At 36.9% G+C, this 11468-nt stretch overlaps 1 protein-coding gene across 1 annotated transcript; it reads left to right on the top strand.

Moving 5' to 3' along the window:
• The first annotated feature begins 8546 nt into the window (after positions 1 to 8546).
• LOC142523150 (vesicle transport v-SNARE 12) lies at positions 8547 to 11220 on the top strand. Its single transcript, XM_075626799.1, has 6 exons — positions 8547 to 8719; positions 8844 to 8955; positions 10128 to 10186; positions 10291 to 10476; positions 10593 to 10763; positions 10939 to 11220. Exons 2-6 carry the CDS (start codon positions 8859 to 8861, stop codon positions 11089 to 11091), a joined length of 666 nt encoding a protein of 221 aa, XP_075482914.1. The 5' UTR covers positions 8547 to 8719; positions 8844 to 8858; the 3' UTR covers positions 11092 to 11220.
• Positions 11221 to 11468: the final 248 nt, after the last annotated feature.

Genomic DNA, 11468 nt, shown 5'->3' on the forward strand with positions numbered 1-11468 from the left:
TGAGATCAGATGAAGTTTTGTAACAAAATGCAAGCCAATATGATTTTATTTTGAACTTCCAAAGGGTAAAACGATGGACTTCGAAGGATAACCCATCTCACATTTAGCAAATCGAATGCCTTTCAATCACATTACAAGCTTGGGCATGTTTCCAATTGAAGATGTTGGGTGCAATAATTGTCCTTGCTTGGTAGAGCGATCGAACCGTGGTGCTTGAGCTGCTGTGTGGTTTAAAATATCTGAGTTGCATCATTACCACCAGTTATAGCTTTTGGTAAAGCGGCAAGCGATCGGTCCTATAACTGGTATAAGAGGCAAGATCACGTGTTCGATTCCCATTAATTGCAAGGAGTGCAATTATTGGGAGGGAAACTATTGGATGCAATAATTGTCTTTACTTGGTAGAGTGATCGAACCGCGGTGCTTGAGCTGCTGTGTGGTTTAAAATATTTGAGTTGCACCATTACCACCAGCTATAGCTTTTGGTAAAGCGGCAATCGCTCTGTCCTACAGAAGAGCTCTTCGTAATTTTGTGGGCCAATTGAACGATTTCCCCAAGCATCCCTATGATATCGTACTCTTCTGCAAGGAGTCCAAAATCCCTCCAAATTTGCATATCTATTCTCACACAAGCAATAACACTCTGTCGTTATGATTACATGACGAGTAAGCAACATAAATTGATTATATAATATACTGAGAAAACATAAACATGTAAATGTTCATATGACCTCTCTGAATTTTTAGACCATCATCACGAGTCACTGCATCGTGGATAACTCTAGCATCTGCCGCCGATCCCTCCCACCAGTAAGTGCATAAATGAAGTTCATATCACGGTTGCAAACCCCCAATACATTTACCGAAATAGTACCTTTACTAGTTCTTTATTTTGGTTTCTCCGAGGCAGGAACATGTATGCTAACATATATACCGTCCAATGCGCCAATACAATCCTGCAAAATTTATCATACATATTTGTAATATCCCAACCTTTTTATCATGTTATTGTCACTATTGTATTTTATAGTATTGGTGATTGAGTTTAAGGGATATGGTTATGGTTATGTTTATTGACATGGCTTTAGTATGTTTCTTGTTTTTGGGAATTATGTTTGTTAGTTGGGATGAATTCTTGTTAAGATGGTTTTATGGATGATTTGATCATGTATTTGGTTGGTTAGTTTATTGGTATTATATGGTATTGGTATTGCATGGCATTGGTAAAAGATGGATTTTAAGTGTGTTGGTGAGGATTTTATAGTGCAGGGACAGCGCCGCAGCGCAAGGGAGCAGCATTGCGGCGCTGCTGACGACCATGGGCTATCCCGATCTTGGGCTCCCTCGAGGGCCTTGTCCCATCTTGGGTTCTCACTGGGGTCTTTTCCCTCACGGGCTTTCCATATGCGTCATTACTCATATGACTCTCCACATCAGGTTGGCGGAGTGATACCTCCCCAAGTCTCGAACACATGACCTCCTTGTTGGGTTTGTCCCGAAAATCAGATCTAAAACGCAGCGGAAATTTAAAATTTTTCAGATATACGATATTTCAGGGACGATCGATTGTCTTTGATTCATATTTAGCATATACGTGTAAATAAAATAAATACACGAATAGAGATTACCACACGACCTAGATCGTGGTGACGACAATCTTATCCAAATCTTACTGCACGGCTTGAATTTGCCGCTACCACGAACCACCAAAATCCGATCCACCAACTGTATATATCTTCCTCAAAATAGCTGGCACTAGACAACTATCCGATTTTCTCCAAACAAATCAAGAAGCACGAAAATCAAATAATTTTTTTCATCAATTAGCCAAGAGCGAAGTTGTAAGGCCCGAGAAATTTATCCGGTTAATCTAAAAGGATTTGGCGATAATTATTATAATCTATTGGTGATAATTGATATGATTATAGACGGAACAGATCAGACCGGGAAAGACGAAAGAAAATCAAAATGAGGAGCAAGAAAGAGTCCTCGCGCACATGCGCGACGTGATGGGCGCACATGCGCGAGGTAGACAGAACCTTGCGCGCACATGCGCGAAGAAAGACGCGCATATGTGCGAGTAGCTCATGGCGAAGGCAGAGGACCTCGCGCATATGCGCGAGATAGGGCGCGCATATGCGCGAGGAGGTGTTTCGGTACGACTCGAGTCCAGAGAATGTCGCGCACATGCGCGGAAGGACGTCGCGCATATGCGCGACTTGCTGTAAGTTCGGACAGAACGTTCGGCGCATATGCGCGGGACTTGGGCGCGCATATGCGCCAGGCATGCATCACGAAAAATCGACATTTCGTCTCTTGGAGTGCAACGTGTGTATATATATATATATACATTACACAAATTGATTCAGAGGAAGAAAAGGAAACCGAGGGAAAGCTTGAGGAATTTTCAATTCTTTGATCGTAAATGTAGGATTGTGAAAGATCCGCTGATCTGATTTTAAATCCGACTTCAGTACCGAGTTCCTAACGACGTAGGCTACAACTGGACGTAAGTTTTACTACGTTTTGATATGTCTTGAAATTATGATATTGCCATAATTGAATGGAATTCATATATGATGTTCTTGACATGTTAGACATCATAGAATCGAAGTCAGATTAAGAAACAGACTGATTATGGAATTGTTATGAATTTTGGAGTCGATTAATTGAGATTCGATATCAGATTTGAATTGTTATTGAAATTATGAGTTACACCGATATTGATTATGAGTTCTGGTATTATATCTGTGGTGTTGGAATTGATGGAGTTATCGAGACTGTATTGTTATGCCGTCGAAACATCAATTGATTGATATTGATCAGATTCGGTATTGATTGAGATGGTATCGTGGTATCATATGTCGATTGGCATTGATCCGATTATGTTTTGATTTGAGTACTGATCAGAACAAGTTTTGAACCGAGTTATATACTGATATTGTATCTATTCGATTGTCATTATCAGATTGGGTATGAACAGAGTTGACTTCAATACTTCGTCTTCGTCGGACCGAGAAGATAAAGGTATAAATTAATGTTGAGTTGGGATTGCACAACTCGAGTGAGGTTTGACTCGAGTTTCCCTAAATCACATACTTTACTTTATTGCATTGATATTTGCATTGATGTGATTGACGTACTTGTTCTCTTGATTGATAGATAGCAGGTATTAGACGAGTATCTTGGGACAGAAGTGCCTGATAGTGGTGGGATCGCCACGGGCACATTGCACGATGTCCCAAGATAGTGTATTGGCGATAGTGCCAAAGTCTATCACCGGATGATTGGCTATCGATGTGGATAGAAATGTGGCTTCTTCTATTACTGGTGATCGGTACTGTATCGATGTGGATAGAATGTAACTCTTCTATTACTGATGATCGATATTATATCGATGTGGATAGAATTGGAGTTTCTTCTATTACTGGTGATCGATACCCTATCGACGTGGATAGAACTAGAGTCTTTTCTATTACTGTTGGTCGATATGGGAATGCTAACATCTGGAACCGGGATCCCTAGACTAGGATTGAGTCTAGTCTAAAATGTGGAGTCATGAGTCAAATTGACATTTATATTGATTCATGTTGATTATGTTCCTGAATATGGTACATATTGATTTATATTCCTGATGATGGTACATGTTTAGAATAGGATTTATTCTTGATATGGATTTATATTATGATCTGAATACATGTTAGACATATCTGTTATATGCTTTTATATTGTTTTTATGATTGCATGTATACATGATTTATACTGAGAATATAATTCTCACCGGAGTTATCCGGCTGTTGTCTTGTTTGTATGTGTGCATGGCAACAGGTGGGATAGGATCAGGGTCAAGAAGAGAACGAGGCTGGACTAGATAGCGTGGAGATCCGGGCTTCGAAGCAACTTAGGATTCAGCACTGAGATATAGTTGAACCTAGTTGAATTCTTGTAGATAATACAAGATTTGTATATTTATGTTTAATATGTAATTTGAATGGAATTACATTACGTTTCCGCTTTGTATTTTTTTAAAAAAAAAAATTTAGACCCTGTTTATTAGAATTGTTTGAATTATTCCTAAAGACGATTAAGGAATGAATTAGCATCCGGGTCCCCACAGAAGTTGAGAGAGAAGTAAGAATTATTGAAGAGCCCTTCTTCAATCACACCTCTATTTAATTACACGGCTCATTTAATGAATGATTGTCCTACTATCATTTTTAAAACATTATCATTTCAATTCTTCCGTATATCAATTGAATTGCATGTTCCTTTTCATTTCTTAGTTCCCCACACTTTAAATGCATTGTCCAATCAATTTTAAAATGCATCACGTGGACACCCTCTTTTTCCATTCATTGAAATGCCCACTAATATATATATATATATATATATATATATATATATATATATAATATCTACATGTATACTTATATATGTCATATATAATATACATGTTTCGATATAAAATCTTATATATATATATAATAATAATAATAATTCAACAAATCCGATATTTCAAAAATATAACTTTTATTCGATTTTTCGTGCTTACTTATAATCACTATTATAAGTATTGAAATTTAATCATATTAAATTTATTATTATTAAATCCAACTCTTTGAATTTAATTATTTTTGTTCGGGTAGATAACAGTCAGTATTTGTGTGACCCTCAATGGTTCAGGAATACAGCTAGCTATGAGTTCACAACTTCTTTGTGATTCAGAACAACATTTGTTCTTATTCGAGCTTACCCTAATTAGCTCCATTCTTTTCATCATCCCCTTGATCAAGAATGTCAGAACCCAACTCTGATTGCACTCATCGGATCACGGTAAGAGCGTCTGGTAGCATCGTTCCATGATCCCCTAGGTATCACTGATAGTGCCTGCAAGAACCTTATGCTATGGTTAATGTACAATATGTTCCCTTCAACCAAGTATATCCCGATCGAATCTGCAACCACTGGTATATCGAGAGTTGCTAATTAATTCGATAACAATGTGATGTTTCTCTGAGTAATAATAATGGCATCGGATGTGCAACTAGAAAACCACATTCCCTAAAACACATTTATTGCTCTGGCCAGAGATTTCTTGCACTATTAACTTATCAGATCACATATTATCTTCACCCGTAGGTGATCGGTGAATCCTCAACTACAATATATTGGCTCCTACGTATTTCGAAACTACACCCAACCTCGCCACCTTATGACCCTCAGTGGAATCGGTAAACGAGTCAAAGTGCATGCTAATACGCAGAGCCTTCATATTGTCCCGGATCAAAGGATTAATGGTGTACAACCATAACCGTGGACTATTCCACTCGATAAGTGATAACCACTTGGAAAGTCCGATGGAGGGTTGTTCAGTACATCATCATATGATCACCCATCTATATGAATGGACCTCTCCATGCCCTTGTCAATGAAACACTGACATTTTCATCACAGATGCTAGTCTCAAGCTCGATCGACCTTTATCCTTGTTTTAGGCGGCTGAATCAACTAAGAATTGATTTAGAATATACAGTACAATTCCTAATGAGTTTCATGATCTTACGTTGAAAGGCAGACCTCATGGTACTTATTGTATACTCAAGGACTTTATCTATGCAGCTTGCATGAGTATACAGATAAACTAAATGTCATAATATGATTAAAATCATAAAATATTATTAAAATAAAGATTGATGTATATTAGAGTAAGTAAAATCCTAGCCACAAGTTGGCTTGTTGGGCACCTACTCTAATACTCCTGGCATAAGTACATAGTTCAAAGAGACTTGGTACCAGTTGGGCTAGTAGCTCAATTGGTACCAAGTCTCTTTGAACTATGTACTTATGCCAAGAGGTCATGAGTTCGAGACTTGGGGAGGTATCACTCCACCAACCTGGTGTGGAGAGTCCTATGAGTAATGATGCATGTGGAAAACCCGTGAGGGAAAAGGCCCCAGTGGTAACCCAAGATGGGACAAGGCACCCGAGGGAGCCCAAGATCTCAACTGGTACCAAGTCTCTTTGAACAACGTACTTATGCCAGGAGGTTATGAGTTCGAGACTTGGGGAGGTACCACTCTACCATCCTGGTGTGGAGAGTCCTATGAGTAATGACGCATGTTGAAAGCCCGTGAGGGAAAAGGCCCCAGAGGGAACCCAAGATGAGACAAGCCCCCCGAGTGAGCCCAAGATCGGGATAGCCCATAGTCGTTACAATAGTAATGTTACATGTCATTGAATAATGGTATGTGCAAAATAAAAAACGGAACAAGTGTTAACAAATATTAACAAGTATTTTTACGTTACCTTAAACCATTTCCAAGTTTCGTTAGTGCAATTGTCGTCGACGGAAATAGGCTTAGTAAGTAATATAGAATGCAACTTAAGAATTGATCGCAAAACTTCATGGAAATGAATGCTGATTGTGTGTCTACTACGCATGAAATCGTGACCAGTAATTCAGTATTTCTTATGATGAGCCAAGATAGACAAAAACATAACAACTTTCTCCTGAATCTGGACATTTCAAGATTCTATCAGTCCTCCAATATTAGTTAGCTAATAACACAAGTGTGCAAATGCATTTCGATTCATCCTCAAATTGCCCACATGTTGAACATCTTCTATTTTAATGATCTGTTATAAGTGGCTCATTTGCGCATTAATTCTTCGTGTCATATTGTATGAGGCCGGTACTCTACTATCCAAACGTCGTCATTTGGCGACTAACTACTTGTACTGTAGTGTTAAAAGACATAACATTACGAAAGAACGAAACATTATTTGGTGCAGCAACACTAAAAGTAGAATTTGTCGACGTTTATTGTTTATATTTATGATATTCTAAGAAAAATTATGATCAAATAAGTCTATTTTGGCTAACAATTGTAAAACTAAAAGTGAAACTTCAATGAAATACCTTCTTGTAGAAGTTGGGATTGTGCTAGCTTCAGCGTTCTTTCTGTTACTTCTCTTTAAAAATTTCAAGCAAAATCCTTTTATTTTCCAGGTTTGAAAAATAGAAATTGCATACTCTGTTATTGGAAGGGTGCTTTGTATGCATTTGCTTTAGTATAAAAAAACTTTGGCTAGAGCTGCACATTATACTGATACGATTAGATCACTTAGGCAAATCCATATCCAAACAACCACAAAATTGAGCCCAAAGAATTGCAACCAATTGAATGCTTGCCACTTAATTCACGTCACAAATCCTTTGATGGTTGGTTCACAACATTGAGGGGGTCCTCTTCTAAAAATAAGATTTCATCTCCAAAAATTATGTGCCTTAGAAAAATATGTTCTGACAGCTCGACTTCAAGAATCAAACCAATTTGATCTTAAAACACACCCACATTTCCATTTCCTATATTTCAAAACCAATTGTTCATAAGCATGAGCTCTGAAATGGACAAATCCAACAGCTTCGCATTACAAAATTCTAAAGTAAAAAAGCCATGCCTCCTCCATGAAATCAAAATATTAAAACGAAGATACCTGTTCATTTCCTTTATTTCAAAACCAATTTCTATCTAAACAGCTTTCTGTGTTTGTTTGAAGTTACGTACTCGCATCCAAAAGTACCCACAATAGCTCTACCAATCCCAAGACGAGGATACGTGTGGAAGCCTTTACGTGAACACAAGAGCTCATTCAAAAAAGTAATATGTATTTTGTTCCGTTAAACATGATTAAACCCAAGTCATATAAAAATTTATTACGCTAAAAAAATCATATTGCTGCTCATTTTGAGGACATTTCTTCCGAAGGTAGGAGATAATTAAAATATGGATGTCCCAAGGAAAGACAAATCACATGAAAAGGGGATTTGAAAGTCCACATTTGTTGGCTCCCTAATTACAGCTTCTAACTCGTATCACGGCATAATACATAACTCCAAACTGCAATTTCTAAAAAATAAAAAATGTTTATACGCAACACCTTAAACAAAAAAAAACAAAGCTTCTACATACATTCAAAATACAACAATTTACCAATTCTTTGCCGACCTACCAATCATATAATGAAATATATATGAACGACAATCGATTACGGCTGAGTATGGACCGTCATTCTTCCCGACCTCCTAATCGCGAGAGCATATCTAAAATTCTAGATCTTCCTTGTGGATTCTTTTGTGGATAAATTTTTAATTTATGTTATATTTTAAAAAGTTGATTGTGAATCTGCCTAAAATAAAGAGACGTTTTTTCAACAAAGTAGTTTTTTTTTTTTTTTTTACACGAACTTTTTGATTAATTGGGCCAATAAAATATAGACAAACATGGATTTAACAATTTTTCATTCACTTGTCATCAACACCAATCATACCCTTAGAGTTTAGACAATAAAGACCGACTCATTTGGGAGATAGGGCTCAATTTGAGAGAGAGATAAATAGGAGATCGATTTTTGATTGTGGTACATTGTGATATGTCTCACAAATTGGGCAGGTTCGTTTGGATACTTCGATTAGGTCAAATAGCGACAGGAGATACAAATAGATAAAACTTTAAAATACAAGGACGTAAGTAAATATAGAGAATTCTAGGGGTATAAAAACGAATTTGTAATTCCCAATTCACCCCTTACGTTATTCTATTTTCTCCCTATTTTCAATTCAATCAGCTTCGTCCGAGTTCCTGGCGCAACGATGCATCCTCTGATCTGAGTCAACTCGCTCGTATCATCGTTGGGAGGCCGATCCCCTTGAATCTCTGTAAGTATACACAATTATTGCGGTGATTTCATTTTACGTGTGTTGGTTTGGGGATGAATTCTTTTACTTTGTTTGATCCATCAATTTTCGATTTTTTTTTTTGGTGTTTTGGTCCATCGAGCAGAGATTCAGGAGGAAAATGAGCGAGATTTATGAAGGATATGAGAGGCAGTACTGTGAGCTATCGGCGAATTTGTCGAGGAAATGTAACTCTGCCGCTGCTCTTCCCGATGGAGGTACTTAAATTTTCTAGAGGATTTGGAACTTAATCCGATCTTTTTGATCGTAGGCGGTTGAGTGAACGCTTTTTTTCTCCTAAATTTTGTTTTCTAAATAACATATATTTGGTTTGCTAACTTTCAGCCTTGATGTGTTTCGTGTTGATATTTGTTTTATAATTTTGTTGGTTAAAATTTTGTCATTGAAGGAAATCTTTGTTGCTGTTTGCTCTTGTAGCACTGTCTGGATTGAATGATCTTGTTTATAACTTGAAATTTACTTGTAACTCGTGGTTTTAAGTAGGTCTCAGTTCATTAGCAAGATCCTTGTGGATTTAAAACAAATAGTGCCAGTTAATTTGGATCTAATGAACTTCAAGCTCTGGCCCTTGATCAATCTAAATCTTTGGTTTGAGTTGATAATAAGGAATGAAAATAGATTTTTAATCGTATTAATTAAAATATTTAGTCGTTCCTTCATGTAGGAAAATAAATAGACTCATTGCTAAGTATATTTAGGCTACCTTCCATGAGCTGTAACTTTTGGGAGAAATGTTTTTTAACATGCTATTGGAGTCAAAGGTCACAGCCGTAAAGCATCTGCCGTGCAAAACCACGTGTATTTATCTAAATTGGTCTTGGGTGGATAATCATAACCCTTTCGCTTTGTTCCATGAATTTAAATATTTGGGAGAAGTGGTTTCCAACACTCATTAAGTCACCTCAATCTTTGATTACAATTCTTGTGCAGCTTTTCCCATGCTCATATGATTTTGGCTGGTAGTTATTGTTATTGCTGATTATCGGTAAATTTATGGATTGTTTGTCCATTTACATTAATTGGAATTTGAAAAAGTGGGTTGAATGATAGGCGGATGGAGGCATTAGTTCGATGCAGATAATTTAATGTATTTTGTGGAGTCACTAGAACTTACATTTTTGAAAATTTTAAATTAAATTATATATATATATATATATATATATATATATACACACAGAAAGTTCACTTTCCAAAACTATGGGAAATGCAGTCAGTGTGGACTAATTTATCACTTTGCTAGCACTCAAAATTTCTGTTTTGTCGGTTGCTAAAAGTTGTTGACTGTAGCGATGCTGGGTGTCTATCCTTTTGAAATTTTATATTTTTGCTGATTTGTGGAGAATGGTAAAGGCAATACTGTGATCTGCAGAGAAAAAGAAACAGGAGGTTGCTGAACTCCAAGCTGGATTGGATGATGGTGATGTTCTGGTAATACTCAAGCTTCATATTTTTCAAGCTGCTGCAATTTTATTTAGTTTTTGAGTAACAATTTTGTTTAGTTTTCATATGGGCTAACACGTTTGTTTTACCAGATTAGAAAAATGGATCTTGAGGCCCGAAGTTTGCAGCCAAGCGTGAAAGCTTCGCTACTTGCAAAGCTCAGGGAATATAAATCGGATCTGAATAAGCTGAAAAGGGAAGTGAAGAAACTGACATTGCTTAATTCTAATCAGCCTTCTAATGAAGATTTAGAATCTGGAATGGGTGGTGCTCACACGGTATGCATATATATGTGCCCTATCTTTCTAGATCTTTCGTTGATTGTTTTCATCAATCATAGCCAACCATTTGTTACTTCTGATTCAATCTGTCAAGAATAACAAAATTTTAACAGGCATCTGCAAATCAAAGGGACAGATTGGCAATGTCAACTGAGAGGCTAAACCAATCAACTGACAGATTAACGGAGAGTCGGAGGGCTGCGCTGGAGACTGAACAGCTTGGCGTGTCAATACTTGAAGATTTGCATCAGCAACGTGAAACTCTTTTACACTCTCACAAGAAGGCATGCCACACGCACCATTTCGATAATTTCTTATACAATCATCTGGCTTCTCTTTTGTGGATCAACTATCTGTTCTTATCCTTTTGTGCAGAATATCTTCAGCTTAATCTTGTTTCTTCGATATCTTTTCATATCCAGGAGATTGTAGTTTTAAATGGTTTCTTTCCATTTTCAGCTTTCCGATGTAGATAGTGCAATTGATAAGAGCAAAAAGGTATTGACTTCCATGTCTAGAAGGATCAGCCGGAATAAGTGGATTGTTGGCTCCATAATTGCTGCCCTCATCTTTGCAATAATCCTTGTCCTGTACTTCAAAATTTTTCATTGATGTGTGACAAGTTTCTGCTGGCAAGTATCTAACACATTCTATTAAGCGATTTTGACCCGAAATCGAAATGGGGTCTGATTGGTGTGAAGACATGCTACTTCTTAGTCATACAGAGTGCTGCGTATTGCTCATGCTGTCTTTTATGAGTTGCAATTACAGTCAAATCCCAAACCTCAGTTCCTTTACCAGTATGCAACATTTTGGTGAGAAAACAGAGTGCATGACAATAGGATTTAGATATTTTAAGGGAATGTTATTAACACTCTAATTAATTTACTATTAGACAAGATTTTCCTTATAATATTTTTCCTTCTATAACAAAATTTTGATTTACGTTAAAAAAACTCTCATACAAATATTTTTATATGTCGATAACT

This window comes from Primulina tabacum, chromosome 13, assembly GCF_025594145.1.
Source record: "Primulina tabacum isolate GXHZ01 chromosome 13, ASM2559414v2, whole genome shotgun sequence".
Classification (NCBI taxonomy): Eukaryota; Viridiplantae; Streptophyta; class Magnoliopsida; order Lamiales; family Gesneriaceae; genus Primulina; species Primulina tabacum.